The 23,746-nt window shown below is 32.9% G+C and overlaps 1 protein-coding gene across 1 annotated transcript in view; it reads left to right on the forward strand.

The window, feature by feature from the left end:
* The first annotated feature begins 4,312 nt into the window (after positions 1-4,312).
* The window catches only part of LOC150107547 (neurotactin-like), a 31,215-nt gene continuing 11,781 nt past the window's right edge, over positions 4,313-23,746 (forward strand). Inside the window, exons 1-5 of the mRNA XM_090392125.1 lie at positions 4,313-4,591; positions 8,171-8,449; positions 10,698-11,019; positions 12,146-12,217; positions 14,103-14,258. Coding sequence (XP_090248251.1) covers positions 4,313-4,591; positions 8,171-8,449; positions 10,698-11,019; positions 12,146-12,217; positions 14,103-14,258 — 1,108 coding nt within the window. The remainder of the gene's footprint in view (positions 4,592-8,170; positions 8,450-10,697; positions 11,020-12,145; positions 12,218-14,102; positions 14,259-23,746) is intronic.

Consider the following 23,746-nt stretch of genomic DNA (forward strand, 5'->3'; position numbering starts at 1 on the left):
TTAAATAGAAATTCAATAAAACACATTTCGAATAGGAAACTAACGTGTATAATAAACCCACATGTAGAGAGCTACAGATGGAGTTAAAAATATGGTTGGACGGGTTTTTTTTTTAATAATTGATTTGATAACATTATTTCATTTTTTTGGTTTCTCATGTTCGTTTTCACCTATTCGTGAAAACATGTTTCGTTGTTCATTCATCGAGACTTATTTATTAGCTAATCCATTCGTTCCATAAGACAGTTTTATATTCCCTATTTAAAATTGCTACAGCTGATGAAAAAACTGTTGAACCTAATATAGTGTTTAAACTTTGAAAAAAGAGTTCATAGCCATAATTTCGCTGGACATTAGCAGATAACGTAACAGATCATAACAGTTCGGTGATGTTCCATCTACACGAGTTTTCGTCAGTTGGTTCTGTGTGAGCTTTTCTGGAAGTTTTAGCTCTCTAAACATCAGGCACTTCAGATGTACCATGAATCCACTTCGCTGAGGGACTGCCACTGCTCTTTTTCCCAGGAACTCTATCTCTTTCTTTACTAACGGATCTCTTCAAATTATATAGCTTTCTTCTGTCAATGTGCTTAAGGAAACTTAGGCCTGCCGATCCTTTCTAAGACTCAGGCAATTGTTCGCCTTCCAGGATTTCAAATCCTCAACGGTCTCCTCCGACACCACATCTCAAAAGAAGCTATTCTATTCTATTAGACTTCTTGAGATTCCAATTTTTACATCCATAAGTAGCTACTGAATAAGCAGATGCATCCAGAATCCTCAGCTATATTTCTTTAGGAATAGATCTGTCCTTCTGGAGTTTAGATAAGTTTCTGACTTCTTTTTTCAATAAGTTTAGATAAGTTTCTGACTTCTTTTTTCAATAAGTTTAGATAAGTTTCTGACTTCTCTTTTTGACTTCCCTTTTTCTTCACAGCAGTTTTTCGGATTACTATTGCAAATGAGATACACAAATTTGCTTTCCTCACTTGTTTCTCCATTAAAGTTTGGTTGTTTCTTAAGACCTTCGCTGGGTAGATTCCTAGCAATAACCAATTGGTTAGCATGGACAAAATTACAACAGTCCACACGGCCATTACATTCTTCTAGCCCAAACCTACCACACTCAGGCCTAACTCTCCCACTATTTCCTACTTTTTGCACTGAAGTCGCTTAGAATGAAGAGTAATTTCTTATTGACAGACAGTCCAAAACGGTCTATAGATTTCATAGAACCCTCACTGTTTCGTTTGGCATCTGTGTAAGGTGCATACACCACCATTGACACATTGGTAAGATTAGTTTAATGGCTAATAAAGTGTCCTGTCATATACTAGTTTATAACCAAGAAGAGATCTTGCCTTTCCTTTCCTCAGTACCATAGTTACCCATTGGTGCTTTGCATCTCCCACTGAGTAACTACCTAGTTCACGATCCTCCCTTCTGAAATAACTTTCTCTATTCTATCGTCTTTTTAATTCCCTGATGTATTTTTCTGTATCTTTTCATTTCTTTACAAATTGTGTTCAGATATTCTGTGTGTGTGTCTTTCTAAAGTTCACCTCTGAAGTTAATCCTATGCCTTCTGTATCCCTCACTGCTGATCGATATTAGAGACTCTAATATACTTCTTGAATAGGCCAAGTCTTGAATGCGGCTGTGATTATTCTACTCGACTGTTGATGCAGCTTGAGATTCGTTATAAGGCACAATCATATTAGATATTGGGGTGAAGTCACCGCATGGTATAGTGGTAAGGTTACAAAGGCCTTTTCCACAGATGGAGTGAAATATTCATTGCTCCATAGCTTCTTATTCTTTATTTAAAGCAACCCTTTTAGAGTTTCTCTCACCTAATACCGGGAAAGAAACGCTCGACAGGAGTATATTCTCTCTCTCTCTCTCTCTCTCTCTCTCTCTCTCTCTCTCTCTCTCTCTCTTTCCTTAGAGAGAGAGAGAGAGAGAGAGAGAGAGAGTAAAAAACTTGGACAGTTTTTCTATTAGGAAAAACTGTCCAAGTTACGATAATGCTGAAACTTGATAAAACTGCGAAATATTAACAGGTTAACAAAACTATCGACTTGCAAGTTTAGAAAATAAACTAAATGCCTTTAGTTGTAATTATAAAAGCTAAACTTTGACTATATCAACTTTAGATCTTTTAGTTCATTAGTTACTTTATCTCTTTCCAAATCCATATTTTTCATAATGATCATTTTAACTTTAGTTCGCGTTTTTATACTTTCATCCTTTTCCGCATTTTCTCGTTTTGCCTCTTCATCTAACTCTCTATCTCATTTTTTTCTTCAACTCCACTATCCTCCAAATCAGATAAAACAAACAAACAAAAGAAAAGTTTGCATTTCCTAATCACCATCTGTTTTCAGAGAAGATAAAAGTTATTTAAATTCTGAATATTTAAAGCACTCATTGCACGATCATTTAGTCAACAGAGGTTATTTACAATGCAAATTGAACCCTCTCTAATTTGTATAATTATATTCATAATCTGATATCCCATTAAGATGGCTGTCGTTAAGACCAGACACGTAATAAATAAACCTTACAGGCTTAATGACATTCATTTGAGTTTTCTTCTTTAGTAACAATTGCAGCCAGTAACGATAACTTATTTTATCTATTGTTTCGTGAAATAATGTTAAAGAAAACTATAATTTTAACTTGAATTTAGCGCAATGGTGTATGACACTTTCATTAACAATGTGTAATCTGTGTTTTATATGATCGTATTCACTGTTTCATTTCTGTGTATGTATATATATATATATATATATATATATATATATATGCTACGAACATATTTAGAGAATAGCAATTATACTACAAATTATACAATTAAAAAATACTTTTAGAAGTCATTTTACCAGGGCTGTTCATTAAGCTTATAATAAAGCACCAAGCCAGTATTCTTTTGGCAAACTTCTTCACTCTTGTGACGTCATCGGTTAATTGGAAATCCTTAATGAGCTAACGATATCGAAGCACTTAAGGGAACTCAGGTGTGATCATTTGTTCATACCTGCAAGTAGCAATTTAGAAGTAATCGACTTCAAACATTGCGAAAAAAGTTAGGAATGTAACACTGGTTGTTTTTATTTCAAGGAGAGTACGTAAAGAATTGTAGAAAGGAAAAAAGTGAAAAAAAACATTTCCAGAAAAAAAAAGCATTATGTAAATGATGCCTATCCTTTTATTTGCTTTCTTAATGCGTGAATTGAAAGGATTAGTGGCGACTTACTATTAAACTACTGGAAAGGTTTATGCTGTTAATAATTAAAGCTGATATCAGGCTGAAACTTTAATTGCAATTAGAAAATCCACAGCCAATAATTCCTTGTTGTTGATTTTCACAATTGTTACGTCATCTCCGAACAATTTACACATTTTGCCTTTTAACTTCAAATAATCATTATATGAAAGATAATCGATGTATTATGATATTCACTGATACTAGCTGGATTATGTAAATAGAATTGTTATTGTTTACTTAATCAATCCATTTACATTTATCGAAACTAGTACTAATGCACTCACAGAATAAACAGCTTAATCAATTTGTCCTATTCTTTGTACAGTCTGCATACAAATGCCTTCGAAGCCGTTCTGAAAGTAAATAAACACAGATTTATCACAACACGTACTGTGAGCCTATTACCTCGAGGCCATAAGATCACAGTCTGCCTCTCCAACGTCAGTCACGAACTACTTCTCCCGCTGTTCCGAAATTGACAAGCCCACTTAATCGATCTCTTGTTATTCTATTCCATAAAATTAGACAAACTGCTTAGGTGAGTTTTGCTGTCCATCAACGTCACATTTGGCATTTGTAAGAAATCAGAATAGCTAAACAACTTGCTATCGTCTATAAGATAGTAATCCCCCCCCCTCCCACACACACAAACACAATGCGTTTTTTAATCTAATTACAATTCTTAGAGAGCATAGAAATAGGAATAATGCCCTGGTCATTTTACTTGGTTTGGCCTGTAATAATAATTCGAACAGTAAGCATATTTATCCCAGATGTGCTATTTAAATGGATGTACAGTAAACTAATATCTCTTTACTTCGTTCATCTTTCACATTAGTCATTTGAGGACTCGAGAGAATGTCAAATGTAATTTGGGAATTAGAATGACAGACAGCTTCTAATGAATGATGATAACGAAACAAAAAGAAGATTCAAATAGAATACGAATGAGGCATTGGTGTAATTAAAGGCCACGGAACTAGTTGTTCAACAAAGGGAGACAGATTTAGAAAACAGTAGTTAGTGTCTTGCGCGGTATATATGTGTGTGTGCGTGCGTGCGTGCGTGCGTGCGTTACTCAAAAGTTCTTTTGTTTTTGTGTTTCAGGGTATTCCTTACGCCAAGCCGCCTACTGGTCGATTAAGGTGGAGAAAGCCTGTTCCATTGTGGATTGATCACACCTGGTGTGAGGCACATCGTCGCCAAAGAGCAAGAGAATTTTCTCCTGTGTGCTTTCAGTTAAATCCTTACACGAAAGAATTCGAAGGAGATGAAGATTGTTTGTATCTTAATGTGTGGACTCCAAAACCGGACATCTCAGTAAGTCCTATATAGCTTAGCTTTCTTATATCAGTACGCAAATAGCAGAATGCTTAAAATATAAATTCCATACAGTCGATACATTAGCAGAAAATGTCACTTCCCTCTCTTCACAATTGATATATTAAAATTGTGTGTGTGTGTGTGTGTGTGTGTGTGTGTGTGTGTGTGTGTGTGTGTGTGTGTGTGTGTGTGTTGCAGAAACTACTAAAACACCACTTTTAGCGATTTTCTCTAATAAATGATCTCTTGACTTGGGGTCAAGATCCTGATTCAGTCCTTGTGATCACGCCTTTACAATCCTAGAGGTCGCAGGAATTATTAGATCCACCACTGTAAATTTTACAACCTGATCTATTATTTTAGATTCTATCGTTAACATATATTTAAAAAATAATACAAAATAAATCCTTTAATGTATTTTTTTACTCCCCAAAGAGAGAATACACTCTTTTAGTCTCAACGTTTTTTTGAAACTGGAAAGAAGCTGATCTCAGATGGGGATCTTAGATGACGAACCTAGCAGCCTTAATCTTGAACTTAGTCGGTCGTTCAGTGAAATTTCACCTAATGGTTTGTAAGTTTATGCGATGATAACAGTGCAGCAGACAACTTCCGCCACGTCACGTTTCTAACTCTAAACCATAGGTTCCCAAACTTTTTCGGACCACCACCACCCACTTTGCAAGACATAAATTTTGTAACGCCCCTATCCCCTATTATACAGACATATATACACATACTCTATTTTCTCATTGACATAGAAAATTGACATCTATTTCTATCTGACATGGTAAATTTTCAAAGGATTAAAGAATTGAAATAGAAAATTGATAAAAAAAATTGATCGTGTAAGACGGGCACAAGATGAATTAAAATGCAATGTTTAAATTTTAAATGATTATCTAATCGCAAAAGCACGAAAATAATTAATTTTTAAATATATATTATTAATTTCTTCTATAAAGAGCCACCGACCCCTAGACCGCCTGAATGCCCCCAAATGCATCTGATCCCACTATAGCCCCCCTAGAAGGTTTCAGCGCCCACTGGGGGGCGGTACCGCCCACTTTGGGAACCTATGCTCTAAACGATATTATTATTGAAATAGTGCAAATACTACGGTCGATATCTTTGAGTTGCGCTATTAAAACCCAATATTCCAGAAAAGAGGGGAAAAGCTCCCTGCCTGGGTTAAAGATCGATGGTAAAACACAAAAATCTTCTAGTTAAAGAATGAAGTTGAATCTGTAACAGCCTTTTTTTTTTTTTTTTTTTCAGTCTACTGTCATAGAAATTACCACGAAGTTACGTATGCCATTAACAACCAGCAATCATTCTGTCATTATGTTAAACTATTAATAAATCTATTTAGATAGTTTGCTATTTTAAACTTGAATAGTACGCCATGCTGTTCAAGAAATGAAAATCACTCAGAGCCTGAAGGTTCAGATGTTGGCATTCTTAATTTGAGAATGCAGACTAGATCGAGCGCCGTTAAGCAGTGATACTCGTCAATCCAAAGTAGGTTTATAATCTAAATGATGGTTTACGATACAGTCTAATAATGCACCAATCGGATGAAAAACGAACCATATATTTATGATTCATAGCGTTTAGATTTTCACCTTTAGCAATAGACCAGTATAGTCAGACATCTAGCAAGCGAAGGACTTCTCAAGGACTAATATCTTATGAGACAAATAAAGTGTGCATTAAACTTTCATGACGAACATCTAATCCTAAAGAAAACAAAGTTATAAATTCTCACCATCAAGTTTGTTTCAGTGCAGTAATTCCCTGCAGGGAAATACAGAATAAATTAGCGCTGCTCACTTACTTCAAACTATGCTTCGAAAACTTCAAAGAAGAAACATTTTTTTATCTTATTTTTGTACCAAAACAACTCGCCGAACTTTCCTATACGAGTTAATCCATTTTCAGTGTTTTTGTTTTGCGCGTTATTTTTTGGGTTTTGTTATACTGCCTAAGAAAATAAGCTACAAACATCCGGATAAAACTAGTGTTGAGAAGTGCAGAAATGCATCAACCTTTTCTTTATCTACTGTAAATAAATGAAAAATTTAGTGCATTTCCGTTCTACGAAGCATTCATACGATTCTGTGGCTGTTTCAATGGGGGGTCAAAGCTACGTACCATGGATTTGTTGTAACCTAACAGAGTGCCCTATAAATCTACCCGGAAAGAGAGTAATAAAAATTTTTATTTTATGTCAGTTTATAGTCGTTTTTATCTATTCAAAGGAAACCTTACGTCTGACATTCAAAAGCCTGCCTTTGGATAACAGATGAATAAATTCTAATACAAGAAATAAAGTGCTTCTCTGATAAACCTTCGTTCCATTATTGCTTTACTCAAGCTGAGAAACAGTATTAGTGCAACATTTACCAATTGTAGTTTGTAATACGCTGCGTATGGCGAAAGGACATCATAACTCACCCTTTGTGTTACAATTGAATTCCGACTAAGCCTACAGATGATGATGAATGACCCTAACTGATGTTTGCTAACAAACGTGTGAGATTTAATTGAGTACTATTGTTATCCCTCATGTGCATCTTTTGTTTAATACTGATATACATGATTAATGTATTGCAGTGGATCTGTTATAACAATAAGAACAGCAGAATTAAATTCGATCAAGAATGTCGTCTGCCTTTATCTGATGAGAATTCGGTAATTTATTAAATCCAACCAACGATCATGTATTATACATATTTCCAAAGAATACGCTTTATTTATTTAATTTGTCGTTTTAAGTATAAAATAAATAATCCCTTACTCCTTTGTATACACCAGAGAAAGAGAGGGGGGGGGGTATGTAGAGTAGCGGGCAGTGATTTTCCATCATCACTACAGCTGAGTGTATTTCTTCAGCGTGCTAGACGAAACGAAGTACGAGGTGCGGCTATTAAATAACGAGACTGGTTGTAAAAATGTGGATTATTATTACAATTGCACAACTTAATTGTTATCCCTTTCAATATACTTCCCTCCTCTATCTATACACCGTTGCATACGAATTTTCCATTGTTGGCAGCAGAGCAAGTCATCAGGTGTTATCTGCTTCAGTAGCGCTGCCATTTTCTCCTTTACTTCATCCACTGCAAGTCCGGCTGACAGCGAAGCCGGACTTGCAGGAGAAGTTCAATCACATGTGATCAGACGTGGATTTTCCAGTACGATCCAGAAACAAACTGGTACATTTTATTTTAATTTATTTTATTTTAATTATCAATTTATATATTAGTAATTAAATCTCACTACATTTTAAGTAAATGATATTGCAAAATAAATTCATTTGCAATATTATTTTATTCCTTTTAAATCACTTTTAAAAATTAAATTGGCGAATCTGAATTAAAATAAAATTTATAATAAAAATCATATAAAAGTAAAAGAATCAATAAAATTTATTTTAATTAACAGTTATCCATTCAGAAATTATTCTTAATATTATGTTTGATTTGCGTCATTGTTAACTGAAGATCATTAAATATAATTATTGTCAATGAAAATGATTTCTGTTACAAAGCTGATATTCTTGCTTGTCTTAAGGCAGGTTTGGAAGTAATGGTTTGGATTCACGGTGGCTTCCTTCAGTTTGGCAGCGGGCACCATCCGGGTATATGTCCTTCTGGCAGTTTATCTCACCAACTCAACGTCGTGTTTGTATCGATGAATTACAGACTCTATACAATGGGATTTATGGCTTTAGATATGCTGTTTGACAACCCTCTGACAGACTCAATGGGAAATTATGGCCTTTGGGATCAAGTGGTTGCACTGCAATGGGTTAAAGACAATATTAGAAACTTTGGAGGGGATCCAGAGAAGGTGCGTTAAGGTACAAATTACTTTGACTGAATAAGACATAGATTAACATTAAAATATTTCTTTGTGTCTAAAGAATTTACAGAAATTTACAAATAAAAACAAAATATGTAATTTAAATTTAAAAGAAATTTATATAAAATAATTTTAGTTTAAATTTAAAATGTGACTAAATATAAATGATATAAATATATAAATGAAGATGAAACTAAAATACTCACGCACTAAAAACGACGAGCAATTCTTTGCGCGTGCAAACTTTTAGAAAAATATTAAAATAATTATTTTAATATATTATTTAATTTATGTGTGTGCAAAAGACTAGCTAATTTTAGCTTAGCATATTAGTTAATATATTAATTAATATAGCTAAAGTACTAAAATAGTATATTATTCAATCTTTTAAGCACGATTCAAAAATGATGATTTAATAAGTCTTATATCACGCATAATTTAAGCTTACATTGTTTATCATCAAGGATTATTTCATTTTAATGGTAACAATTCTCTTTATAAGTGTGCAAAATCAGACAATTCGGATTATTTAATATTATTTTTTAAAAAATTAAGTTTTCAATGTAAATCGATAAATTTGCAATTTTTTGAAGAAGTTAAATAAATGTTTTAAAACACTGTTTTTTTTTAAAGAAGTTAAATAAATGTTTTAAAACACTGTTTTTTTTTAATTAAAATATAAAAATGTTTTTATAAATTTCAATTAAATACTTTAATTCTAACTTTAATTAAATATAACAAATATTTACAGTATATTGAGCTATTTATAATTAATTATTTGATATTTTTGAATACAATTATGAATTTTTACCTTTAAATTAGTCTTATTATTTTATATAAATAAAATTCTTTACTGAAATGTTTAAAAACGTAATAAATGTGTACTAAATAATATCAATAAAAATTAACTAAAGGAAAAATCTGAATAAATAAATTATTACAAATTATTTCATTTTATGAAATTTCATAACACAATATATTTGAATGATATTATTTTAATAACTTTTATAAAATTATAGACACTAATGCTAAACCATTTTAAATGTATTATAATTAAACGTGTCCGCACGGTTATCCCAGTGGATATGCCCTTCGCAACAATATGCATGGGGGAAAGGAATTTTCCATTGATAACCAATCTTTTTTTTTTTTTTTTGAGATTGTCTCAAAAAGGAGAGCAATTTATCCATGATTATATTAAATTACATCGTTTAGTAACTTGTTTCTGTTAATCTATTGATTTGTTTTCAGTGAGAATGAGATTGTTAATGTTAATCAATTGTTAATTGATTCGATGAGAACAAAACTGAAACAAAAACAAAGTGAAAATTCTTATTCAGAAAACTTTCTATGCTTGTTTTTACACATTTTTTTACATTAAATAATCTCTGCACTTCTAAAAAACGAGTGTATTTTTATATTCTGTCTCTGAAGACTTTCTTTTCTCACTAACGCCATCTCGGTAAACAGATATTCATTTTTTGTATTCCTGTTGTTTAGTGATTAAGATTTCATGCAATTTAGAAATATATTTGCTGACATATCTTTGTTGCCAAGATGAGCAAAGAAATATCCTTGCTTATCTTGGCAACTATTTGAAGTTTATTCTTTTAACCAGTGCTGTCCAGCCCGGGAATAATTTTGATGACTCACGCGCAAAGTTAACTGAAACAGCATTTTAAATTGTGTTAATTGTTTCAAGAAATGCGTACGTTCGATGCTAAAATAATGGGGGGGGGGGGGATTTTTAAAAGCCACGGTGCTCATTGCGATGTGTGGGAGTGTTGAAGTTATGAAACAACGTGTTGCTGTCGTGAATTCAGTTTTTTTTTTTATGTGTTTTGTCTGACAATTTTAGGTGTGTCATTATATTTATTTATTCACCTTAACACTGAAAAGCAGCGATCCCTTTCAGTCAAAATTGCAAAAGTCATATTTTAATAATTTAAAAAAATCTAAAAATTAAATTACTGACATAGATTTATCGCACATAAAACTGTTGGGGATTTTTATAACATAAACTGAAAAATAAATAAAATAATATAATATATCAGGAAGATGTATTTATTTTTTAAATTCATTCAGTCTCTCTCTCTCTCTCTCTCTCTCTCTCGTTAAAACAAATGATAATTTTACGATATTTTTCAAGAAAAAATCATTATTTATTATTATTATATGCCAAATTCTTTCTATGATATCCTTCTTTTAAGTTTTTCTATATCTTCTTCTTCTGCAGGTGACTCTTTTCGGTGCAGATGGTGGAGGAGCTTCTATACTCGCTCTTATGACAACACCAAGTGTTCAAGGACTCTTCAGATCTGCATGGTTGATTGGTCCTACGGCTATATTTAATCGAACGTTTCCCGAAATGTCTTTACACAATCGGAGCAAGTTTCTGCATCGTATTGGTTGCATGGATGCTGAGTGTCTTCGGAGAAAGCCAGCTGGTGAAACTATTAATTCACACTTGGGAACAGACGATCCATCTTTCCGAATAAGAGATCAGAACGACCTGCCTATTCAAGGAATATATCCAGAACAACTTCTCGTAACAGACGGTACGATATTGCTGATTTCACTGATTTCATTATTACAAAAATCTCATAATAAAAAATAAATAAATAAACATTTTTACAATTATTCTTTTTTTTTTTGTTCATTTCATAGCCAATCACGTTAATTGAGAAATCAACAATCGTGCACGCGCTATATTACTGGTAGGACAAAAGATATTTTTTTGTTAATTTCTAACAAAGCATGTGAATTAGGAAATCAACAATCGTGCATGCGCAGTAAGACAAAAGATATTTTTGTACATTCATAACAAAACAAGAACTACGAAATCAACAATCGTGCATGCGCAGGACAAAAGATATCCAATAAAATTTTAATTCTAGTGGTTTTCAGTTAACAACAGTTTTATAATTTAGTTTACAGATTGTAAAATTTACAAGTGATATTATGTTAATATATGCTTATAAGCGTACTCAATAAATAACTAGCAGCAAACTGTTTCATCAAAGATGTCCAAGAAAGGTATTAATAAAAAAAACCCGTTGAGCCTAAGTCTCTCTTTGATATAAATAGATGCTTCGATGCATTTTTAAACCACATTATCCTCCGAATACGTCCTTTGACAGCAATTTACATTCAAGTCTTCGACAAAGAGTGAAAATTTATTTTTACGAAAGCCTTCTGTTTGAATTCTTTATTATTTATTATCTTATTTTTCGTACCAGAGATTGGTTTTGCCCGAAGCATTTCAAATCCCCAAATGGGATTCCCTTATCCTCTCCAATAAGATACGCAACAAAAGTTTTCTCGTGTTTGTGATATTTTCCAATAAATTTTTGAGCTTCTTGTTGTAATGTCTTGAACTCAATGTTTGTACTCTAGGGGTTGAGTTTTAATTACGGTAGAAAATTGGATTCCGGCGTCATTATAATTTAATAGTATTTTACCATGACTGCTAATTATAAATTAATTATAAAAATTTGAAAAAACGCCAGGAATGAGTTTTTAGTTATTATCCTTATAAACAGTTGGGGATTACGTAAAATAACACAATGCTTTATACTTATAATAAGTAAGCAGAAATAATTTCCTCTTCTAAATAAATTGCCTTATATTTGGTTGCACTTTAAATGCTCGTTAAAGTAGTGCAATTGTTTTTCTTAATTCCAGGGGATATTATTAAAGCCCCGCCATCTGCCGTAATCCGAAGTGAACAAGTGAATGGGATTCCAGTATTAATTGGTAAGTGCAAAAATTTTAATTAATAAATGAAGTTGTAATTAAGAAAAGAAAAATTGCGTCCTTTTATCTCTTTGTGCCAGCGTCAGGACTTCGATTATTAGTTTTTGTTTAGCCGATAGTTTAATGTATACTTAAACGTACTAAATAACAGGAATCCAATTTAGTCTACATCAACAATGGATTTTTGTAATACTAGCAGACGAACGGTAACACAAGTAACAATACATCAGTAATAAAAAAAAATTAAAAAACATACTAGGTGGCGCTGCACTATTAACAATGAATTACGAGTTTTTCCTGCTAATTTATACTCCACTATCTCAAACAAATGTCAAAAATTGAATTTTTACTGCACTTTTCTACAATTATTTTATAAAATCAAAGAAGCCCACCTCATTTTCTTCATTAATAGCTTTCATAAACCAATTCAGAATCGTAAAAATCATTTGGCAATAAGAATTATTTACTTTTAAAGAAATATAGCCGTATTATGCGATTTAGATAGGCACTTAGAGATAACCGACACCAATATTTGACTGATTTACTTGAGCTGATTGAAGATTAGGGACACGAGAACAAAACTAACAACGGAAAGTTCATTCTTGACATTATTCAAAGCAGGAAATTCTAAAGCTTTTTATCCTTTTTACCGGCTTTCAATTATTTTTATCAATCGAGACAATCTTCCTCTTTTGCATTGAGAAAAAAATATTCATAGGTTGATATTAGAGGCATTCGCGAAAGATGTTTTGGGGATATTTCATCGACTGCCAGCTGGATATGTTCTTCTAGAGTTTATAATTATTTTCTCTCTCTCTCTCTCTCTCTCTCTCTCTCTCTCTCTCTCTCTCTCTCTCTCTCCGTAAACAGTGTATTTTGGAAGTTTCTTTATGCAAGGGTTATCTAAGTTAAATCGATTGAGTCTTATTCCGATAGATGGAATTAGTAGGATCTACACTGCAGATGCTCTGCTCCCAAGCACACTTTTACTAATCCAAACAATCAAAGATAGTTGGTTTACTATGTAGTATTATACATGAAATCTGGTTCTTTCTTCGCTTTCCTGTTTTTATTTAAGTACCGAGTGTTTTACCATATTACATTTTGTTTTTCTTTTAACTTGACAGGAATTAATAATCAATTTTAAGAATTAGATTATTTTATAATTTTAATAAATATAAAATTAAAAACTAACTGTTAAAAAATAAACTCATATTTAAATTGTTCTCTAATCATTTTTTACACATATATACATTGTGTTGCATAAAATATGTGAATGCCCATCTCAAACACTCTGTCAGTGAAAAAATCACAAATATAAAAGCAGAACCTAGTTGGCCGAGTGATTAGCATATCCACTCTCCAGCCCAAAGGCTGTGGATTCGAATCCCTCCATGGGAATGGTTGTTTGTCATTGTCTTTATAAATGCTCGGGGTGGTGGTCGACAGTAGATGATGTGGGTTCGCTGTAGTTGGTGGATTGAGCGGTGGATAAGGAGAGTTGTAGAGTAGGTGCTCTCCCTCGATAAGTCTTTGGACTCCTTGGAGGTGTCACGTAATAATAATAATAATAATACCCTGATCAGAGAGTGTAAAGAATAGTGCAGCGATACATGTAGAATTTATTTTCAGAAAAAAAAATCAAACCTATTCAGGTTAAGCGATCGCCAATCTACTTCAAGCAAAGATATAGTCTTTTCTCAATGTCTAAGATGACAACACATAAAAATTTGATAATGAATTCGTTTCTGAAGAGGTACTACGTGACTTTATATGTTTTCATGCCTTTAAAAATTATTTCCTTGCTAATGTTTCTTTTTACTTGCATTGATAACGTGTATATTTGTTTACGGTGTTTATGTGTGTGTGTGTTCATTTATTTCAGGAACAGCGGCACAAGCAGTGGACTTCTGGCCCGGACCAGATGACCTTCATTCCTGGACCTGGACTCAATATAAGAAATATGTAACGACCAGTCTCGATAGTTTCGGACCCATCAGTCAAATGGCTTTGAGTCTTTACAATGCTTCTAACTTCGCTGGTAGGTAATTTACATGCTTTGTAGAGTATTTCCATTGTACTGTGTGGATCAACTCTCTCTCTCTCTCTCTCTAAGTATAGCACCTCGGTAGTGCATGAGGTGGCATTTTCTCTGGGCTCGAATCCTGACTAGGATGCCGCCGAGAACCATTACCGTAGAAGATATTTAATCTATCGTACGGAAATGGAAGGGTTCTCTTCCTGAATCTTAAGTTTTTGTCTTCCTACAAAACAGAAAATGGCGGAAAAATCACCCAAATTAACACACCGGCCTCATAGATTTTACTTGCTTAATTTCAATTAATTTCGTTCCCACTAAATCTGAAATATGTGAAGTACTTCTTAGACAAATCAAATTTATCACCAGAAATCTCCTAAATTGCGAACCTAAAATTTGATATAAGCAGTGGGGTTCTCAATTGAAACACAAAACAAAAAAAAAAAGCATTGTCGTTAGAGCAAATGTTTGTTCTAACCAATTAGCATTTTGTCGTTCAAAATAGAAGTATCCTGATGATACTTCTATTTTGTAGTGCGTGGTATATTTTTAGCTGTCAGAAGAACTACCTGATGTCTGCTATTTCTGCTGTTTTAGTAGGCAGTACAGTCTTGCTAATAGCGTTAGAAAATATTAGAAAATATTTAGTTTCTATATATATATTTTTTAATATTGAGATGAATACTACCAAATAGTTAATTACAGTAATTAAGTTTATTTTATAATGCACTTACACCAAAATAATATTAATTAAATACATTGCAGACCATTTTACCTACTTGTAATTCACAATCTATTCACGAAAGCAAGGCATTTACACGAGTTTAATAACGTCTTGTAGAATTCATATTTTTGGTATTAGTGTGAACATTTGAATAAACGTGACTTGGGTTCTAAACACAGTGAGAAAAAAAAGTTGTTGCTTATCCTGCATAATTTATCCATATTTCATTCCACCGCATTCTAATGCTTTTGAGCCGTTTATTCTCGCCAGTAACATGTTTTTATCAGACCAGCCACATTATAGAAAAATCAATTGCACAAGAACTACTATCGAACATTAATTCGATAGCACAGGATGAACAAGTGCAAAGAGTAAAACAGAATGAACAATCGAAACGAAACCTATTGTAGTTCATGAGACGCCATCATTCACGAATGTGATTAAGGATGAAATAATATCACACACATCATCACAACGAAAATAATAAAATAGTTCTCTTGTTATAAAGAAGAAATATTTCGACATTTAACATTACTACTTTGACAAAATTTTAAAATTACTCGAAGAATACTTGCTTCTTATATGCAATACTCTTTGCTTGTGATATTACTTATAAACTGTTGTATGCAAAAGCTTACTCATTTAAAAACTTGCTATATTACAACCTTTTATTGTTTGCACTAGCAAAAAAGACACAAATGCACAATGGCTATATGAACAAAGAATTAACCAATATCTAGATAAAATAAAACAAAATGAAGAAATAGAATGGCTTAATATAAAAACGATAATAAATGCAGCAGCAAATGAAAGACCAAAAAATTCAATAAAATAAGACCCAATCTATATAAGCTTTTAAAACACTTAAATGCAGATACTAAAGAAAACATAAAATTAAACAACGAATTGAAATTAGAAGAATTTCTAAATTACTGCACAGAACTGTGGACAGACAAATATTTTAAAAAAGACACTTGGCAAACAATTAACGAAAATGAAAAGAAAATAACTAAAGAAGAATTAGAAATCAGCCTGAAAGAAACAAGAAACAGTCAAAGAAAGACTCTTATTATTTTTAAATAAAATTTACTCAACTGGTATCCCCCGAATTGAATAGAAAAAAGCAATTGTGATTCCTATCTTTAAAAAAGATAGTTGAGATGACCCTAAAAACTATAGAGGTATCAGTATACTAAATTCCTGTTACAAAATATATAGCAGAATCTTAAATAACAAACTAATGAAATATTCCAAAAACTTTATTTTAGAAGTACAGAATAGATTTAGAAAAGGACGATCATGTATAGACCCAGCCTTCTGCCTAAAATTAATAATAGAGAAAAGAAGAGAATACAATTTAGAAACACATACTGCATTTATTGACTCCGTAAAAGCAGTTGACAAAGTTAAAAGAAACATATTATTTAATATGTTAAAAGAAAGACAAATACCAAATAATATCCTAAAAGCTATCACAAGTATATATGAAAATAATCAAATGAAAATAAGATTAAATCACGAGCTATCATATACGAGAGAGGTAAACAAGGGGTCAGCAGGGATGTCCCCTCTCAGCAACTCTTTTTAATATCTACTTAAATGAAATAATAATAAAATGGAATAAAAATTTACATCAAGGAATTAAACTTTCTCCTACAGTAAACTTAAACACTCTCCTCTTTGCCGACGAGCAAATAATAATTACAGATTCTGAAGATAACTTACAGAAAGCTATTTTAGATCTAAATGAGATAGCCAAAGATTATGGCATGATAATATCCACAGAAAAATCAAAAACTATGGCCTTTAAAGGACAAGATCCAGCAAGAACTAAAATAGTAATAGATAACAAGATCTTAGAGCAGGTGAATTCATTTAACTACCCAGGATGTATGATCACATATGAAAATGAAAAAGATATAAACGTAAAAATTGCAAAATATTTAAAAATAACAGGTGTAATTAACTCTATATTTAAATTAAACCTAGTTCAAAAACAAACCAGACTAAAAGTATACAATACATTAGCCCTACCGGTCTTATTGTATGGAAGCGAAATCTGGACAATAAAACAAAAAGACAAACAAAGATTAATAACAGCAGAAATGAAGTTTATGAGAAAAACTGCAAAGTATACCATATTTGATCACAAAAGAAACGAAGAAATTATGAAAGAATTAAACCAAGAACCAGTAATAGAAAAAATTAAAAAATATAAACATAAATGGATGGAACACGTTCAAAGAATGAAAACAGAAAGATTATCAAAACAAGCCTTAAAGTACAAGCCATTAAGAAAAAGAAAACCAGGATGTCCTCTTAAACGATTCAATGATGACTTCTAAGGCCGGAACAGGCCATGCTAGCCTAAATCCTTGATACGCATTATGATGATGATGATGATGATAAAAATCTTTTCCTAACAATGGAACAAATGAACAATTAAAAAATCAAACCGAAATACCAGGCAAATCTTGAATGGAAATATCTCTAACACCTCCGTATGAGGTCCGATAACTCACCTTCAGATGGAAAGGTCTGATAAACGTTCTTCGCGTCTTACTTGAATTCGAACACAGGTCTTTCAAACTAAACGGCTTTGTCTATACCGACTGAGCTACAGAGGCTCTTGTGTTCCTTGGAACTAAAAAAAACAAACGGTTTTATTTGACTTCTTTTTCATTTGCAATACTTTCTTCTGCAGAACCTTGATTGGTGTTCTCGTATTTGACAGGATATTAAGGAATTACGAAGCGATTCAAACTCTCATGCATAAAGTCTACTTAAGAAGCGCGTTTCTTGCTACAGTTTCAACTTTATTTTATTCTTTTCATTATCAACATTAATCCACACACTCTTTTAAAGGTTCAGATGTACACTTCATAACCTCATGTTATGCAATGCCTTTTACCCACTGAAACACTTTTAGTTTCACTTTTTGTTTCCAGTTCTGCATTGATATTTCGCAAACAAAACTAAAGCTTCATTGACCAAATGTAGAATGTTGAAAATCAATGTACGATTGATCTTAATTCTGTTGTTAAATTGTTAGCAGAAGGAGCTATTAAAACTAGGTCACTAGGTCATTTGAGACAACGGAATTCAATGAACATAAACCCTATTTTTTTTTTTCGATATAAATTTCTAATAAAAGTAACGAGTGAGTATAAAATAAAAATACTGGCTAGAGTCTGTACTATGTAATCTAAAATGATTGAAAATGTCTTAGTAGAATACTAAGTGTGATCAACTAGTCCCATTCTTCTTCCATATATTTGTGCCGATGATAGTAGTACTTGAAAAAAGTCACCTAACCGTTTTCAAAATCATATATTGTTTGCTGTTGTCTATAATAAAATTGTATTGTGACGTAGACTTCGATGTTTCCATGACGATATTAGACTCTGCTATCGAGAGTAAAGAATGTGGGTGTTTTTCATTATTATCTGAAAGATACCATCAGTAGCATTAGTACCCAATGTAATCCGATGCAACGGAAAAAGAAAAATCCTCCAGAGAAAAATAACCTTCATAGGTTTGCCAAGGTCATTATGTTGTTGACTGTTATAAATGTTTAGATGAGCTTAAGTTTAAATAGTGATACAAAAATATTGTTTTATTTTATGAAACCAAATTTTTGCTCTGTGTGTGTGTGTGTGTGTGTGTGTTATTTCAATGTTCACGGGCCTGTTTACAGGATGAGATTGGTTAACTCACCTTCGGTTTAAACGCGATGCTTTGGATCCTATACTGGATTCGAACCCTGTTCTTTCCAATCAAAAGGGTGTCATTGTTTGAAATATTTTCATTTATTAAGTATTGCTGAATAATAGCACAATAGGCGCATTTAATCAAAAAAAAAAAAAGATCACTCACTAGATTATAAATATATCTTCGATGTTTTAAATGTTTATCTTCGATTAGTTGATTTTTTTGAGCAAAATTAAGAACGCAAGAAAATTGTAAGACTGAACAGACTCTATACAAACGAGACCCTGTTTGTCGATTCGAAAGCTAAAGGTCGACAAATTCTCATCCTTGGCTGAACTTTCTCTCGCTACCAAGGCATAGCAGATGCCACCATGAAGTAATGAGAGAGAGAGACGAGAAAAGTTTGAACGGAAACCTGACTAGGAGTGCAAGCAGTCTGAGCACAACTCCATTACTAGGCAACTCTATTATGCAAAATACGAAATGCAATCCGTATACAAGGAAGGGTTGGTTGTGGTAGTGACTTCAGCCCACCGTCCCTCAGATATCGTATCCCCCTCTTCCGTAAATTTCTCCTACAATGTCAAGGGTCGCTCAGCTTACCAAGATATTAAATTATATGTCAACGGAGCTTGTTTAAAATATGAAGATCAATTAATTGATGTACAGGCACCAACCATTTGTATATTGTCACGGTGAGTTTCCTGCGGACTAAGGACTCTTGATAATTGTACTAATTACTTGGACTTCGATTGTTAACCGTCGTGAGATAATTGACCTGGAATTCTAGTAATCAACTTAACTACATTGTAACACAGTGATTACAGAGTTTGTATGAAAATTAAAGTAACGTTCGTTGGAACTTTGTACTTTCCGTGCATAATTGGCTTCATCTCCAATCGCCCAAGTTTGTAAAGATGAATGCCCTATTGTTCGAAGCGGTAATCTGTTTTAGTTGAGATAATTAAAGTACACAAGGTTCGGGGTTGAAATAAGCCCCTTTACCCAATAGTTTCTACACTTGCAGAGAACGCGTTAAATAAACTTAAGGCGCACAAGAACGTTAATTTAAAAGGGAGAAAATTAATGCATTGTTTGTTTCGAATAGCGTAACAAAGCCTATTCCTTGATAGTTTGCTTAATTGGCTGCCTTTTGAGGAATCGTGTTTTCCTCTTGGTAGCATGAACATCATCTTCTAATCCAATATGTGTCTTTGCTTCGGTCTGGTGAGTTTTGAAAGGTTTATAACCGATGTAAATGGAGAGAAACGAAATTTTCGTGAATACTGTCCACGTTTAGGTCATTTAAACTTGGGTGTAAATAGTAAATAAGAAAAATCTTGTTATAAAGAGTTATATAAAAGAAATTAACGTTTTTTGCCCATATTTACACGCTTTTAATGTATTTTCTTTTTAAATGTATTGTTACTATTTGTGCTTTTTCCTGCAATTCAAGGCCATGAGGTATTTGTAGCATGTTAACTGCATGTATTTAACGACCCGATGTCTGCCTTGATGAGCGGGGGAAGGATGTAAGTTTACGCACGCTCTACTGCATTTGTATGAGATTGGCCATTTCGTCTTCGGTTAAAGATTCTTCACGTCCTGGAAAGAATTCAAAACCAAGTTTTCTCGACTAAAGGACGTGCCTTTTTCTTTGAATGACTGCGTGTTTTTTGGGGGGAGGAAGCCATTTGAATACCAGTTATACTTTTTTTTTTATTCTGTGCAGTTCATAAACACGTAATTCGCTAACCTTCTCTGTATGTAACATCAATTTTTAAAAAAATCTACGAAAAGGATAAAAGTTTTTAAGGAAACGCTTCGACTTTGTGAAGGCACATCATTCGATATACATGTGTGTGTATATATATATATATATATATATATATATTCATAAGCCAAACCATTATGACCTCCGGTGGATTCGGTCCCCTTGCAGGCCCACTAAATCATGGAGTGTTCTGAAGTATTCTAGTCATTTTATGTAACTTCTTTAACTCATCGTCAGCTGCAAAGATCTTTTTAAAATTCTTTCCGTTCTGGACAGAGTTCGATATTAATCAACAAAAGGGAAAATATCGCTATTATGCTAGGGAAGCACTTTACTAAAAGAGGATTGGGTACATTTCTAGTAAAAATAAAAGTTCAAGGTTTTGTATTGCATTTGGAAGTGAGTTTCCTCTAACAAAAGATAGAAAATCGCTATGATATGGGTGTTTATCGTTTTTTTTTATGCTTACACAATGGAAAAATTCATCCCTATACTTTGGAGGACACTTGTGAAATTAAGAGAAAAAAGTGATTTTCGAAAATAAATAAAAAAAATTAATTTCAAAATTCTGGTTTTTCAAAATTTTCTCGTGCACAATAAATGTTATTCGGGTGGAAATCGTAGCGTTCTATTCCACACGAAGTAGAGAATTTTCATCTGCCATTCACTCAACCACTTAGGAGAACATGAAAACCGAGTGAACCAGAAATAATGTACTTAATTACGGTAGCTTATAGGTCTTTTAAGTTATAAAAATCCTTCATCTAAACTTAGCAAAATGCTTATTCAAGAATTTACAATTCACGTTTATAATAGTTTCTCAAAAATAATACTCTCAAGATCAATAAACAAGACAGTGCCTCCATGTATCGAACGTGTACATCGAACGTTAGCGACCATTGAAGTTCGTTGTTGTGCCTCACAGTCATAGAGTGCAGTTGTCCTCTGCGTTTTTTAATGTCAAAGTCAAATATTCCACATGATGTAGGATTATGTGATGAAAATAATGATGCAATCGAAGAATTCCAAATCGAAATATGTCTAGCAGAATTTCCAGAAGCTCTATGTTTTCCACAAGGAGAAAATATGAATATTTCAATAATTCACATATGTAATTAGAAATAAATCATTATGCTTTACGAAATAAGTATCTGATCGTCTTATTTTAATCATTTAAAATTCCGTAGCACTTTTTCAAATATTTATAGTTCTTGAACAGTTCAGTATCGGATCCATGTTCATATCATTCAGTATCGGATCCGAGTCCATGACAGCAATTGAAACTTACCTTTGTCAACATCATAAAGTCTGTAATAAAATCCAGACGGTCGTCATAGTACCTACGTTTGTTCACATTCTTCGTTATGGTAATCCTTTACTTTTAAATATTACGAACAAGTAATTGGATAAGAAATCCTCCATTTAATAAGATTTGTTTTCCATTGCGAGATACATTTTCTTGACAAAGAGCGTTTGATGCAAACTTTGCTTGTTTGATGGTAACCCATAAGTTTTTAAACAAAGACTAGTTTATCAGATTAGTTTCTCGTAACAGCTTTGCCATGGAAACGTGCTAAACCGAAAAGTCTGAATAAGACAAGCTGTCACTTGATAATCGAAAGAAGAGACACGGTAAACTCAACCAGAAAACAGCTTCTTCAGATAAATGACAGATTTAATTTTGAGTTATCATTTGAAACTTACCTTAGAATGTTAAATATAATATGAAAAATCTATCATATTAATTAAATTTTGAAATGCCTACGTTATTCTGTAGCGTGAATATAAATATTCTTCAATTGTTTACTACCACAACGTTTGTGAATGACGTCATAATGTTCCAATATGCAGTCTATTGTTATTATACAAACCATCTCGCTCTCTCTCTCTTACTTTTTTAAAGAATGAACAGGCCCTTTTAGGGATCTCTGAAAAACAACTTCCAGTGCAGTGGCATGCTACAGGACAAGAAACTTGACTTTATCTGGACAATTCCGAATTTAAACTACTATCACGTGACTTATGATTACGTAGTGATGGCAGTAACCAATGCCTTAAACCAAGGTTTCCCAAACTTTTTTTCCCTTGGCCCTATTATTTTAATACTTCATCTTCGTCACCCACTAAACTTTTTATGGCCAATAGGTAAAATAAAATAGATTTGAATGTTCATAGAGTTTTCATTTATTTTTATTATTATAAAGAAGCATTTACTCTTACAAAAATATAAAGAAATTAAACTAAAGCCAAGTAATTTATTAATGAGACGTGTGATGCTGTTGTTTGTTAACTAGAGACTTCAGCTTTAAAGGAAAAGATTATAACGTTATTCTTAAATCCGGTTCGACTTCCAGTCGGTTTCTATATTTATTTTTTTAGAAAAACCAGTTTTGAAAAGCATGTTTGACACTTAGAGGTTGTGACAAAAGACATTAGAAATTTTATCGCTTTTTCTGCTAAAACTGGGTACTCCTGACCGTAAGACAGCCAAAAACCCACCCGTGAGTGGTATTGTGTTGAAGATGTCTTTGAGTGCCGTATCACACGACAGTTCAATTATAGATTCAATATCTGAATCCGGCAATTCTGTTTCAGATTCTGCGTTCCCTGTAAAATGTTTCCTTATTCATGCTTTGTTGTTGTTGATTGTGGAGGAAATATTCCTTGAGACTAACCTGCAGTCCTGGCATATGTTCCTTGATACAGCTGAAATCTCATCCGGCATGGAACTCATATTATACTCTTTCTGTTAGCTTTTGTAAAAGATTTGTAATTCCCTGCTTCCATATGACGGGACCACAAATTGGGTTTTTTTTTTGGTTGCAGCTTCCAGCTTCTCTTGTTCTTTAAATGCAGTTGCATTGCTACCTTGTAATGTCAGATTTAAATTATTCCAAAAATAAAAAATGTCACAAAGGTAGGCAACCTTGATTAATCAACTGACATCATGAAAACTGTCTTTGAACTCAAATATTACATCCCTAGCCGGTGGGGGATGTTAGTCTAAGAACATTAAAACTTCATCCTTCATTTCAATAAGTCTTCTTAAAACATTCCCTCTTGAGTCATCGCACCCTGCAGTGTAAAGGATGTTCAAGTTCACTCCCCATTTCTTTGCACAATGCAGAGAATATTCTTGAATTCAATGGATTTTATAGACGAGATTTTATAGAGTTTATAAATTGTACACACTCTTGCCTAGTTGCATTTAAAAGCAATGGCATTCTTTTGGCGGCTAATGCTTCTCTGTGAATGCCACAATGCACCTATACACAGTCTGGT

This window comes from Typopeltis vanoorti, chromosome 4 (genome assembly GCF_054136105.1).
Source record: "Typopeltis vanoorti isolate ZY-2024b chromosome 4, IOZ_Tvanoo_1.0, whole genome shotgun sequence".
Taxonomy (NCBI): Eukaryota; Metazoa; Arthropoda; class Arachnida; order Uropygi; family Thelyphonidae; genus Typopeltis; species Typopeltis vanoorti.